The sequence below is a fragment of the Siphateles boraxobius genome, unplaced genomic scaffold (assembly GCF_051911475.1).
Source record: "Siphateles boraxobius isolate OS27281-9 unplaced genomic scaffold, OSU_SipBor_1 6, whole genome shotgun sequence".
Classification (NCBI taxonomy): Eukaryota; Metazoa; Chordata; class Actinopteri; order Cypriniformes; family Leuciscidae; genus Siphateles; species Siphateles boraxobius.
Window position 1 is genome coordinate 8692501 of NW_027509186.1, and position 15000 is coordinate 8707500.

General features: G+C 38.3%; 1 protein-coding gene across 1 annotated transcript in view; it reads left to right on the forward strand.

The window, feature by feature from the left end:
• Nucleotides 1-2003: 2003 nt before the first annotated feature.
• Nucleotides 2004-15000, forward strand: part of meis3 (myeloid ecotropic viral integration site 3) — a 14245-nt gene continuing 1248 nt past the window's right edge. Inside the window, exons 1-13 of the mRNA XM_077207608.1 lie at nucleotides 2004-2552; nucleotides 2890-2974; nucleotides 5409-5548; nucleotides 7011-7185; nucleotides 7547-7597; nucleotides 7692-7742; nucleotides 8524-8673; nucleotides 10134-10242; nucleotides 10432-10577; nucleotides 11557-11633; nucleotides 11934-11992; nucleotides 12135-12221; nucleotides 14315-15000. The exon at nucleotides 14315-15000 is cut by the window's right edge and continues 1248 nt beyond it. Of these exons, the coding sequence (XP_077063723.1) occupies nucleotides 2963-2974; nucleotides 5409-5548; nucleotides 7011-7185; nucleotides 7547-7597; nucleotides 7692-7742; nucleotides 8524-8673; nucleotides 10134-10242; nucleotides 10432-10577; nucleotides 11557-11633; nucleotides 11934-11992; nucleotides 12135-12221; nucleotides 14315-14505 (1248 nt within the window). The 5' untranslated portion in view covers nucleotides 2004-2552; nucleotides 2890-2962 and the 3' untranslated portion in view covers nucleotides 14506-15000. The remainder of the gene's footprint in view (nucleotides 2553-2889; nucleotides 2975-5408; nucleotides 5549-7010; nucleotides 7186-7546; nucleotides 7598-7691; nucleotides 7743-8523; nucleotides 8674-10133; nucleotides 10243-10431; nucleotides 10578-11556; nucleotides 11634-11933; nucleotides 11993-12134; nucleotides 12222-14314) is intronic.

Below are 15000 nucleotides of genomic sequence, written 5' to 3' on the forward strand. Positions count from 1 at the left end.
CTAAATTTACAAAGTTATATGATAGCAGATGTTGTATTGGTTGTAGAGCATGAAATGACAACGCGTTACAAGTGGAAATATCCGATTAAAGTCCGCATTGAAAAGGCGTTGGTCGTTTGAGCGCCTCACAGTCCCGCTGCGTCGCTGCGAGCGCGTTCTCTCGCTCTGATCATCTCTGCGGGCCGACGCGTTCAAGCGCCGCACATCTCCAGATCCTCACGCGGCGCGTCGGTCCGGCCGCGGGGCGTCACTGCGCTGAGGGCCGCGTCGCGCTGATTGAAGTCCTGACCTCCCGCGACGCCTCGCCCAGCGGGGCAAGAGTTTAGGGGACGCATGGAATAATTATTATGTTATTTAAGGGTGATTTACAACACAAGACCGCGTTTGGGCCGTTCTCCTGTCACAGGTTGATCTGAATGATTGTTATGCTGGGTGCCCACATATTTAAAGCCCATTGTTTTCACTCAAATATCACTCACACGCGGTGTTTAAAATGTTTTATAGGCCAGTTTTCAAGCAGTATAAACTAAAGAAAAACAATTAGTTTTGGAATATTGCAAGTAATTAATTAAAAAAATAGACCTGGGCTAAAAAAAAAAGTAGCCTACCATTTGTCTTGATGTGGTTTTATTAAGTGTCGATATTAAGTTTAGTCCCTGGCTGTGACAGCTTCTCCATATAGCCTAAAAGCCAGCCCAGTCTCCCTATTAGACAGTCATAAATAAGAGAAACATATTGCTGTAATTTGCCCTGCAATTAAAACAATGGCATGGCTGTTATTTATTATAGTAAGTTAAGTCGCATGGTAATGGCCAGTTAGTATTATCAGCTCATTGGTACCTGAGTGTATTTGTCTCATGTCTTTTCTACTTTCTAGTTAAAAAAAAAAAGTGGTGTACATACAGTGGCTACCAAAACTATTTTGACACTTATTTCACATAACAAAATGTCGAGCCATGTGGCATTGATTTTAAAGGATAGCACAAGCATACCTTTCAAGCAAATATTTCACTGTAAGAAGTTGGTGTTAAATCAGATATAAAGAGGATACCGGGAAATGTTTTACTTTTTTATATTTAGTCTGTAAAAGTAATCTTTGAATATTAATTTATTTAATTTTATGATTAGATTTTTTTTACCAACCCCTATTAACCCCTTCCTCGGATTCTTATTTCATTATAAGCATTTAAATAGGAAAAAAGTTGTATTATTTTAAAATAGCAAACAATTACTTATTTATTAATGTGAGTTAGGGTTGAATTCAAATCAAATTATAACCCAGAATTTAAACATTGATTTTTATATATACCTTTCATGCAGCTAAACCCTATATATATTTACACAGACACTTAAAACTTCTACTTTAAATGATTCATCATTGTTGTTTTAAAAACATGATCCAATGGGCTGCAACAATGTCATGCCATATTTAAAATGAACAATGCTAATTTTTAGTAATGAAAAAAAAACTCTACAAGTATGTCCCACACTATCTGTATTCACCCACTCTTTATAAGGAAGACATTGACTTTTAGTGGCTATTTTGACACATTCTGGTTATCAAATATAAGTGGAACATAACCTACAAAAACTCTAGTTAGTTTGTTAGGACAACTGGGAATTTAATGGGAACTGTCTTTATATATATCCACTATAAAATCACCTTGACACCAGTTGTTTAATATGCAAATATGGCTAAAGTTAGTTCTAAGAAAATGTCTTTCATTTGTTTGCAGATGCCATTTGCTTCGATACATTTTAAAATTCGACATAAGTCTGCAAATAATTTTTGGGGCCACCGTATACAGTATATGAATGAGGTGATGTGTTGTGTATGATGTGTCGCGTGTGCTGTTGAGAATAATAACAACGCATGTGTGTAAAATTCTTCTGACAGATCTGCTCCACACTATACTCATATTCAGACAAAATGATTGTACACCGGAGTAGCGATCAGCACTGTGTGTGTGTGTGTGTGTGTGTGTGAGAGAGAGAGAGAGAGAGAGAGAGAGAGAGAGAGAGAGAGAGAGAGAGAGAGAGAGGAACAGAGCGTCCTTCAGATAAAACCAAAGGCTCTGCGTTTGTAATGCGCGCGCTGTGTGTGTGTGTGTGTGTGTGTGTGTGTGAGAGAGAGAGAGAGAGAGAGAGAGAGAGAGAGAGAGAGAGAAAGAAAGAGGAACAGAGCGTCCTAAAACCAAAGGCTCTGCGTTTGTAATGCGCGCGCTGTGTGTGTGTGTGTGTGTGTGTGTGTGTGTGTGTGTGATGCGCGAGCGTGTGTGTGATAAGGAGGTGGGGGTGAGAGACCCCGTTGTGTTTTGACCCCCGAAACAACTCCCAGTCTCTCTCTTTCGCTCTCATCTCTCTCTCTTTCTCTTTCTCCCTCTCTCTCTCTCTGGTTTAAAGCTCAATCGCTCATCGCGGAGAGACGCATTCGAGCTCAACGCCTCGCTTCATGGACATCGATAGCGCGCGAAGGACGCGACATCATCTGGAACGCGCCGCTAACGCTGGATACTCGGCCCGCGTCACGCTTCTGCTACAGTCTTCTTAAGGTGGGGGATCTTTACGCCTTCCCATCATATCCTCATATTCATATTACACAATTTACATTAAAATTCACAACATTTACGTGGATGTAATCATTTGTTATGGATATAATAACATTAGTGCATTTCTCACTCTAGTACAGCAACACTTGCGCTGTTATTTTGGTGGATACTTTTTAAGTGAAATAAGCAATCTTATCCACTACTCTCATAGGCTATGTGCATGCATTTATCTAATAATTTCCCCCAAATCTCAAATGCTTTTGGACCAGAATATGAATATGGTATCAGTATGTTTATGTTGCAATGCATGCTCATTTTTTGAACGCTGTATTTCTTATAGAGAGTGTGTCTTTTCTGCCGCGGGTGTGTGTTGTCCTCCGTCAGAGAGTGTGTGAGCTCGGCTTCCGTATCGCATGGAGAAGAGGGTAGGTCCTGTTTCTTCCCTTGGTTTTACAGATCCATTTTCCTGCTGTTTTAATGCAAATCTAGTGTTTGATCCTGTAGTGTGTAGATGTTAATCACAAATAAACACGCATAACAAAAAGAGAACTAGTTGTACAGGCAAGTATGTTGTCTAAAATACAAAAAGTTACTTCCTATTTTGCAATTGTACGATTTTTGGCTGACACTATATAACAACTTACATTATTAATTCAGTTGTAGGTTCAAGAGATTAGTTAACGTGCATTCAAATAATAAGAAAAATAATTAATTTTTTTAAATTTTCAATCATTTTCATTAGGCCTATTTCTTTAGACGAAGGTGCTCACACTCAGCTGCTTAGCTTATCCCCATTGAAATCATTGATTTGTATTGAGAAATGCAGCAGAAGGCAAGCCTCAGATTGAGTGTTGGAGACCCGGGCCGTGGAAAGGCAGATGAAGTGGATAAGTAGGTCAACTTTTGTGCTATACAGTGAGCGGCCAAATGGAAATTCTTCTTGTGTTCTGTGTCTTCTTACAAATGGCAGTTAAGATCCTGTTAATTTGGCATCAGTCTATGCGATCTCACACACAAGCTCTTATATCTGTCCCTGCAACCGCATTAAGAATATTTTTTATTGGTAAATTCCACAAAATAAATAGGATATATTTTACATGTTGTGATTATGAGATTATGTGATTTTGAGATTACATTCAAATAATCCATTTGGTCTGGGTTTAATTGTGAACAGATAATAGACACATTCAGATTTTGTACAAATAGCTGAGTTATCGGAGTTATTTAATATCACGTCTGAGTTTTGTACACATTCATTGCTCATTTTTTTATAAAAAGCATTGCCGCAGCATGCATAATTACATACTGTGTTTTTTATATTTACATATATTCAGCTGGTTTGAAACTGATACTGCAGTGCTAAATAGTTTGTCTATAATAACTTTAATTATTCACACTAATAGTCTCTATGTGATTACCAGTTCAAATACAGTATGTGCATCAAAGTTTGATGATATTTCCGTCAATAGAATCCAGCTTTATCTATGAATAAGGTTCATTAGTTAACATTAGCTAATGTATTAACTAACATGAACTAACAATGAGCAATACTTTTGTTATTGCATTTGTTAATCTTTATTAATGTTAGTTAATAAAAATACAGCTGTTCATGTTAGTTCACCATGCATTAACTAATGTTAACAAATACAACCTTTGATTTTAATAACATATAAGTAAATGTTGAAATTAATATTAACTAATATCAATAAATGCTGAAGAAGTATTGTTCATTATTAGTTCATGTTAACTAAGGTATTTAATTAATGTTAACCAATGAACCTTATTGTAAAGCGTTACCGAATGTATTACAGCTAATTATAATGTCTGTCAAAATGAATGTTATTATAAAGTGTTAAGGTTACCGTTTATCATATTTAATACTTTGGATCCTTTGTGTTTAACTGCTTCTTAACTGATTGTTGTAACGCAGTAATAATGACTGGTGATGTGACTTCGAATTTAAATTATTACATTGTCCATCTTAATAATGGGCCTACTTATCATTTTAGCTCAGAACAACTTTTTAAAATTTTGGTTAATTAATTTTAATATGAGTGTTGGTAGCAGCCAGTGCACTAATTATTAGTTTCACATATAAAACATATCTAGGCTGTATATATATTTTCATAACAGCATGTTCACTGGATATATTTTAAAAGACTGTGAAACCCAAAATTGCTTTATCTGTTCACAACTTCAAAAATCAAACCAAATGAAACTGGTGTTAATGTAGTGTGCTAAAATTATTTTCTTGTTATGTTGAGCATAAGAATATGAGCATGGTTTATGCTACAGAAAAGCCTGATTATTAACAAAGCCCTACACTTTATTTTAGTTAAAGGCTTACATTAAGTAACGTTATTACTAATGATCCTGCAACTTCCATTATAATAATAGGTGAGCAGTCATTGGAAACGGTTCAAATGAATTTCATAATTAGATGTTTTTCTGATTATTGATTATTCAGAAAACTGTCCCATTGTGCAAGTGCATGTTGTTTTTCTGATCATATATCTGACTACGGCATTAATCGGAAAGATCAATTTAATTACAATAAAAATGAAAGCTGGATGACTTTATGTAATTGTATGTAAGGCTGTTAATTATTAATCAGTTTTCTGTGGAGTTTATGTCCCTGGGTGAATGTTGCTTGGCACTGAAAAATCGCACATCAAAGCCTCTCCGCATCCAGTGTTTATTAAGGAGGAGATACAATTATCAGCGACTTCAAACAGCCTCTCATACTCAACTGTACAGTCAATGCTGTGTAAACTCATATCTCCCCCCACACACACACACACTAATATAAGGCTGAACTAGGCCATGTGTTATCTTTGAGTTTGGTCTCGTCCTGTCTAGTATGAGGAGTTGGTGCAGTACCCAGGCTCTGACGGCATGCCTGTGGGAGGGTACCGGGACGTCATGAGGTCACTTCCTCCGCATCACTACGGCCACACGGTGCCTGACTCCCTGAAACACCACCGGGACCTGATCTACGGGTGAGAGCCACCATCTGTTTCCTCACACCAAACATGTGGGAGCGCTCCATAGTTTGCCTTCAAATCCTGGCTAGCTTTAATTTGTAATTATGCCATTGATAAATGATTTTGCTCACTTGAAGTTTAAATAATTACACAATATTTTTCTCTTTTTCACATGAGGCCTATTTTGAGGGTAATACAAACCATATGGGTAGACACATTTCTTTCTCTTTCTATTTTAGTTCAAGGGCAACAAAATGAATAAGTAAAGGTGTGCATTAGGTATTAACTCTTTCCCCGTCAGCGTTGTCAGCCACTGCAAGCATTTTTTATAATTTTCACAACACTTTCATGCCCCGCAGAATATTATGTTGCATGAATATCTGAACATGCAATATATCAAAAGAAAGAATAGACCCTCTGCTTTAAACAAAACAAAAACACTTTATTCATTCTTTTTTTATCAACAATTGAATGTGGGTAAGTTTCATTAAAAATAAGCATATTTTTGAGCAAAAAGCTGAGAAAATATTGTTTTAAAAAAAAGACATTCAGAAAGACGATCAAAACATAGATGGAGTAGTAGATCGAGTCCATCAACAACTTCACAGTCCTGGGTCGATATTTCACTCAGTAACATAGGCAGTTTTGATTTATATGCTGTTTAATATTGATGATCACATTATTTTACATAAGCATCTGCTTATATATGATATTGCTGGTTTCTGCTTATTTCAGAAGTACTCTTTCAGAAGATGTGTTATAGCGCCCCCTACGTATAACAGTGAAAACACCAAAAGCAGGAAATTACCAACAATGGCGGAGAAAGATTAAGTTAAACAATGTCATTTATGTATTTTACTGTTCAAGTGCTTCCACTGAGAACGATAAAAAAAAATGTCAGCACACAAATCCACAAAATGTAGTATTTTCAGGCAGGCTGTTTTTTCAACACGCAAATGTTAACAAACTACAATGTTTATTAGCATTTCACAACTAAAAATGTAACAGCGTCTTGGAAAGGTGAAGTGTGTAATTTTCGCACCACTAGTGGCACCAGTTGGAATTGCAAAAATAATGACTGTTTTCAGACAGGTTCTCCAAACACTCCCATTGATTAGACAAACATTGGTCAGACAAACTTTCTACTTTGGTTTAGTTGAGCCAGTGTTGTGTGTTGGGCTACTCAAACAAACACTGTTTTGAATTCACCTTAGAGCCATTTTAGCCAGATTTTGGGGAAGTTAACATACAAATAGTTTACTTAGTTGTCTATCCACATTTACTAGTTGTCTATCCACATTAATCTGAGATAGGAGAAAGGATATAATATCAAAACCATCACACCCTTCAAGAAAATCTGAAATGATTATGACATCGTGGCGGCATTAATTTGAGCTCCTCACATAAATCGGTCATGTTTTGTAGTTTTTAGCCTGCAGTGTTGTCTTACACGGAGCGTATGTGTGTTGATTTGCAGTCATCCTCTGTTTCCACTCCTGGCTCTGGTATTTGAAAAGTGTGAACTTGCCACTTGCTCTCCACGAGACTCCGCCTCCATGTCAAACTCCGCCCACCTCCACGGCATGACCAATCACAGCGATGTCTGCTCCTCTGACTCGTTCAACGATGACATCGCAGTCTTTGCCAAACAAGTGAGTAACTCATGTTGGGGTTTTGATGTTTTAGGAAAACATGCTTTTTTTTTAAATACTGTACAAACTGTATATTCTATCCCCTACCCCTAAACCTACACACACACACACACACACACACACACACACACACACACACACACACACACACACACACACACACACACACACACACACACACACACACACACACACACACACACACACACACACACACACACACAGGGATCTGCAAATCCTTGTCTAGTTTAAAATGTCAAATGTGACAGGCTTTTGTCTTGTAATGTACTAGATAAAGCCTGCATAAACATTGAGCATCCAAGCCGGTACCTAATGATTTTTTTTCTGTTCACTATTTTAGATTCGATCAGAGAAACCCATCTTTTCATCAAATCCAGAACTGGATAATCTGGTAAAATAATATACATAAGCTTTAAAAATAAATGGCTTCATGTAATTCTGCAAAGGGTGTTCCCATTTTTTAACCATATGATCTCTTTGCACAGATGATCCAGGCCATTCAAGTTCTACGGTTTCATCTATTAGAGCTAGAAAAGGTTTGTCTCCTGTATTAAACGATGAGTGTTTTTAAAGATAACCCTTACAATAAAGCAATATGGTGATGCAATGATAAAGAGATGGTATCAAATGAGAATAATATGGCACTTTATGGTAATATATTATCAGTACTGATGATAACAGTAATATTTAGATGGTAATATAAATTACTTCAAAGAACATTATTATGGTACATGTTGTAAAAAATTGTTTTATGGTAACACATGACCAAAACATGATATTACCTTGATACCATGTCAGAAAATCCCATCATACCATGGTATTATCAACATATCAAGGTTTTTGGTTTGATTTCTTTGACATGTTCTATGTGTATGACGGTCTATTCTTGGGCTACGGTTTAGACGTCTATTAAATTTTCACTGACAGCCCAAATTTTGCCTTGTTTTAGCCTAGACTATGTTTAAATTTGTTTTTTGAAAATTGCTTTCTGGGTACTTTTGCAATTTTTCCAGTTTCCAGATATTGCATTTAGTGTGTGATATTTCTTAAATGAAAATCCTGTTAAAATGTACTCACCTCATGTCATTTCAAACCCCTTTTTTATTATTTTTTCTATTTAATTAGTCTTTTTTATCATTTTTATTTCCTTATTTCATGATATCCTTTATAAAATCTCATGCACGCTTCCCCTTATTAAAACGTGGCAACTTTTTAAACCAAGCCTTCTCTCTCTATGTACTTTTATTTTATATGAAAAAAGTGTATTAACATTCTTTCAGAATGAATGGATGTCAGTGAGTCTATTTTCTCTTATAGGTTCATGACCTCTGTGATAACTTCTGTCATCGCTACATCACCTGTCTGAAGGGCAAGATGCCCACTGATCTGGTGCTGGAGGACCGGGACGGGGGATCCAAATCTGACATGGAAGATTTCACTGGTTCTTGCACCAATCTGTCAGAACAAGTGAGTCCAGGGTGTTAGTGGTTTCAAAGTCCATTTCAAACGTTCAGGCTTTCTTTGTTATATTATTTACTGTTTTGGGCATCCATGACCAAGTCCTATCTTCTTGAATGGGAATCCTGGAATCTCAGAAACTGAACTCACTGTAGACCTTATTCACAGACAGCAGCGCCATCTTTTTAACGGGAATGAAAGCGAGGCTGTGAGGGATAGACGTGAATCTCTTCAGTGGGTTGTACTGTTATTTACGGTTACTGTTTGGATTGTTCTGCTGACGAAACACTACAAAACTATCTTTCCAAGAAATGTCAGTAGACATAATTTTCCACAGCTTGTATTGTCTAGATTTTTTTAAGTGATCTGGATGCTTTATACAGGTTTTTTGAAAAGTGTTTCTCACACAGCCTCACTTTCATATATGTCATGGCGCTGCTCTGAATAAGGTCTATTAAATAACATTAAATCACCAGCTAAATATGACATGAACTATCTCATAAATGTTGATTCTTATGAAAGTGAAGTGAAAGTGATGTGTAAAATTTGTGCTCTGCATTTCACCCATCCACACACACACACACACACACACACACACACACACACACACACACACACACACACACACACACACACACACACACACACACACACACACACACACACACACACACACACACACACACAGCAGTGAGTATAAATGCAATGACCCAGACAGCAACATAGTGTCGGCTCAGATCCGGCCCACATCTGGTACGCATTGAATCCACATCTGGGTCATTGCATTTATACACACTTCTGTGTGTGTGTGTGTGTGTGTGTGTGTGTGTTTGGATGGGCCGACACTATGAGTATAGATGCAGCAGTGGAGCATATTTATGCTCAAATGTTGATTTTGTCAATGATTTTGTCATATTTATGCTCAAATAGCATTAAAAATAGCCAATGTGCATGTGTGGTCCTGTACGCATCTCAAAATACTGACTATAGCAAACTAGGGTGACCAGAAGTCCCGAATAATTCGTGACAGTCCCGAAATCTAAGCTGTTGTCCCGAATCCGGCCCTGATTGTCTCGAAAATTATACTAAAGCAAAATCTTGAGTAGTTATTGTCTGATAAAACATTAAAAACTGTCCGTGGATGATAAGTCGTGAAGAGAGCGCAAGTTGCAGCAGCCGCGAGCTCAGTGAATGAATGCGCAGGCAGCCAGTCATAAACTAGTGATTGATTTGTCGCGGCACTGTGTGCCAAAAAATACTTCGGCAATGAACAATGACTACATATTAGACTACACCCTACCCAAGGTCAGCCTATAGCAAACGGAGCTTCTAACGATCTGATGACATCATCAATCAGCGATTGGCTCTTTTATTTAGAAGGCGGGGCTTGTTCCGCCAGATATTCTGCCTTCTGTATCTAAAGTCTTTGGTTGTTTCGTGGGTGTGTGTGTGTGTGTGTGTGTGTGTAGAATCAGTCTTGGTTGCGGGACCCTGATGAGTGTGTGTCGACCCCCTCGGGCACCCCGAGCGCCTCCTGTGGCCTCACCTCACACAGCGCAGAGAACTGCAGTGATGCCGGTAGCCATTTTACACACAATCAAGTACTGTTTACACTGCATACTGTTCTATTCAAATATTTTGTGAATTTTATAAACTAGATGCGGTAATGAATGTTTCCAGTAGTAGTATGCTACGTTTTTGCATGTTTAATTCAACGACTATCGTCCTGTCACTAATCTGATGAGATATTTCATTGTGGGTTTTCAGGTGATGGATTGGATGGGAGTGTGGCATCGCCCAGCACAGGAGAAGAAGACGAAACGGACAGAGACAGACGAAACAACAAGAAAAGAGGAATCTTTCCCAAAGTTGCAACTAACATTATGAGAGCATGGCTCTTTCAGCACCTGTCGGTAAGATAGAAAACCAATTTATTTACAGTTTAAACCATACTTGAACTCTTTTCTTTTTGAGTTCTGTTGAGAGAAAAAGTCAGGTTTGGAATGACATGAGGAAAAAGTAAATAAGAGTGGGTTCTTTTGAGAGCTTTTCTAAAAAGAGTGGGCTCCATCGTGATGAAAGGTATGGTTACAATGGTACATTTATATAAGGCTTGAAAGAAACAGTAGCATTTGGTGCTAAAATTGGTGGCAGAAAAACAAAGAACGGAGCTTGAAGAAAGATAAAGATAACAGAGGAAAGCTAGAAAAAGAAGAAGGTTTGGAAAAGGTGTAACAAAAATGGACGACTTTATTGACCATCTCAAGTTAATATCTGTGAAATATGAATTTATGAGCTCTTGATGGTTGATGGTTAATAACATTTGAAATGAGTAAAGATTTTAAAGATATGGTAATGAGCATTTGGTAATTGCCAACTAATGAGGCATCTGTAATTACAAATGGTAAAATATCCAGAAGTTACGAATAATTACAAGGATAAAAATAATAGTGCAGGTAACAAAGGAATCTGACTAATCAAGTCCCAAAGTGTCACCAGTAACCATTGTTGAGGAGCATGTTTATATGTAAATGCATTTTATATTTATTTTAAAGGAAACAAGTTACGTTATTTCATTACTTAAAAAGTAACTATTTGTGTTACATTGTTACAAATATATTTGTCAGTATTTAATAATGTGTACTATTTACCAAGTATGCATTACTTTATTGAAAAAATCATTCTAACTAAATAATGGTGCAAATTCATGAACAAAAAAAATTAACACTTTACTTTTCTTGTTACTTTCAGGAAGTAATCTATCTGAGTATGTAAATATGAAACCCCCAGCACTGCCTGTGTAACAATACATCTGTCTATTTTTGTGCACTCACAAAGGCCACACCACTAACCTAGGCTTAAATTCATTACAAACCCTTTGTCCTCTGTCAGCACCCGTACCCGTCTGAGGAACAGAAGAAACAGCTCTCCCTAGACACGGGTCTCACCATACTGCAGGTCAACAACTGGTTAGTAATCGCTCTCTTTCACTGTTAATCAACCGCTCTCATTACCTGCCTTCATCTGGGCATATTTACAATCATGAGCACTGTAATTCAAAGTTAAAATGTATTATTTATATTTATATTATATTGTATTTACTTTTTTGTTCTGCATTTTTAGTGTAAAATGGATTCACATATTCTAATTGTATTGACATTAAATGTGGTTCTTAAATTGTGGTTCTTTGGTCAGCTATTATTTCATTCATCAAAACGATTTGTTCCTGTTGTTCTAATCGTGTGTTTGCTCCTGCTGTCCGTGCTAAGGTTCATAAATGCCAGACGCAGAATAGTCCAGCCAATGATTGACCAATCAAATCGCTCAGGTAAAATAAATTATTCTGCATTTGTGCATGTTTATCTAGGACTTGTAGTACATTCTGAATGTATAGTAAATCAACATTTGTGGCTCTCTGCACACATATTTGTGTGTGTGTGTGTGTGTGTATGTGTGTGTGTGTGTTTTAGGCCAGGGTGCCCCGTACAGTCCAGAGGGGGCGGCTCTAGGAGGATATGGGTTGGATGCTCAGACTCATTTAGGTCTTAGGACAGCAGGTGAGAGCAATACTTTCAAAGTTTCTCTTTTTTACTTGGGGGGGGCAAAAAGTATATTGAGGGTGATGTCTGAAGCTAGCCTGGGAAAACCCAGACGAACTTCTGGCAAATTTAGATTTGCTCTACAAGTTAGTCTGGCGAACAGTCCATTCAAGCTCATTTCCAATCTTTCCAAATTGAGGCACCAATCACGAATGTTGAGGCGGGCTTTACAAGATGACGATCGATCTGATTGTTTTTAAGGTCTATCCAATTGCGCCCAGAAGCATTCGAGCGACGTCTGTTGGTGACGCGCCTTTGGAAATGAGGTGTGAATGAACCTTCCCCACACCCTAACTCAGTTACGACTGAGAAGGGTCTGGTTTTAACCAGGCTAGTCTGAAGCAGAATACAATACTGTATTCAAAAGTGCACTTAGGGCGAGTCCGAATCCACTTTTGTTAGTTTAACAACGTTTAAAAATGGTCGGTGCTCCCGGCGCATGGTCTTAAAGGGTTGTCCCTATTCTCTTAATGAGTAATGGGTGTGTTTTGGGGCGTAACATGCAATAAACCAATCAGAGTCTCATCACCCATTCCCTTTAAAAGCCAGTTGCGTTGCGTTACATGACGGAATTTACAAGCGTAAAAACTGAACGCTTCTCTAGCGAGGAAACGAATCTGCTCGTGCGCGAGGTTAAAGAGCGCTAGCAGACCATCTACGGGACATAGCATTATGGACCCGCCTATAGACAAACATTACTAACACGCTCTTTAAATAACAAAAAAACAATTGCGCCATTGACCAACTGAAACCTGGTCTAAAGTCAAACGCAGTCTACTTCAGTTGCCTCAAAAAACGCGCCAACAATGCGCCTGAACACACCTCGTTTTTAGACCAGCAGCCCATGGGCGCACAAATGGGTGCAAATGCATTTGCTATTTAAACAACGTACCGCAGGACGTGAAAATGATAACTGCGTCGGGCTGACACTAGCAAAACACTCTTGCGTCGCGCCTGGCGCTGCATTGCAATGTGTGATAGGGGCCCTTAGTTTCCCCTCTTGTGACGAGTTTTCCATGTTTTCACTGTTATACGGTAGGGGGCGCAATTACGCATTTTCTGAAAGAGTACTGAATACCAGTATCCAGATCCAAGCACAAGCGATAGAAACATTGCAAAAGTACATAAATCAAAACTGTCTAATGTTACTGAATGAAATGTGGACCCAGGATGAGTTATAGGACTGTGAAGCTTTGGGGGTGTTGACATTTTTGTTCTGCCACTACATTATTCTGTGTCAGTCCAACACATGAGATCAACTAAATCAGTTGAACAGGCTGGTTGTGTGCATCACCTAGTTTGTACAGGGTTTCCGCGGGGCATTAAAAAGCATTATAAGTCATTAAATGGATTTTGCGAAAATTTAAAATGTAGATAGTTTTGAAGAAAATTGTATATTATCAATTTATTTGAATATAGGATTCATAATTAATAATTTTACGTTTATTATAATTGTACGTTAGTTTGATACATGAATAATGTATCGTAAATAAATAAATGTTCTTCCTTAAAATACAGGTTGCGTAAGTCAGGACACCCCTATGTTAAATCTCTAGGTATGGTGAAGGGAATGTGATGATGTGGGATATTTTAATTCCAAAGGCCAAGGGAACTTTATCAGGATGCATATTATCCTGGATCCATGAAATAACTGGCCTTTAAAAATAAAAATCTGCCTGCCTAACATAGGGGTGTCCTGACTCACGCACCCTGTATTTTAAGGAAGAACATTTATTTATTTACAATACATTATTCATTCACAAAGAAAATTGGTGTCCTTAAAGGTTGGATTTTTCCTCATTTTTTAAATTAAGGCATCAAGATCAATTTCCAAAAGATGATTTTTTTTATTCCTCTTTTTAGTCAACTTTAGCATGGGTGTGTTCACTTATACTAACCACTGTATAATATCCGTGGTTAGTTATGGGTCATGTATGGCATTTAAAAAAGGCATTAAAAAGCATTAAATTTAATTTGAATATACCTGTTGTAAGACTATAGTGATGCACCTGTTCTCCGGATTGACTCTTTCTCTCTTCCTCCACTGTCAGGGCTTCAGGGAATGCCGTCCCTGCCCACAGATTACCCCGGAGCCCTCCTGCCCCAACCGGGATACCCCCACGCCGGCCCATCCCTGCACCCCTACCCCGGCCCCCACACTGCCATGCTGCTGCACCCTCCCCCCCACAGCCACCCCGCCGAACCCCTCATAGGACAAGGCCTGGACATTCACGCCCACTAACCCAAACTGGGATGCCTCTCACCAAACCTACACACATAATGACTCTGAGAATGTCTTAATGCACTGACCTGACATCATATTAATGTATCAAAACTTCCACTCAATGCTCATCTCAAATGCCTGACAGACTTGTAACATTCCTCATGACAATGCTCTGAATGCGCTGCACCCTATACATCTAACCACTTGTTTTACTGCACATCGCAGCGTTTGATTGAGTCTACCCATGTCTTCCTATGGCCTTAGGGGTTAGTGAGCTGAAATCTCCCTTCGTCGAACATTAAGGCCTTCATCGCCTTTCTTGCCTTGCCTCCGAAAACCCTCTCGAGGAGCACAACTGGAAAAACACAGGATATACCTCCTCAGTCAGGACCCGAGAAAAGCATGAGTCCTGAGATAGTCTTCTGTTCTGAGATGAACTGTTGCACCGAATCCTTATAACTGCTGAACATGCTTAATAAAATCTAAGGGTGAAGCTCATGGTCTCGTTTCACC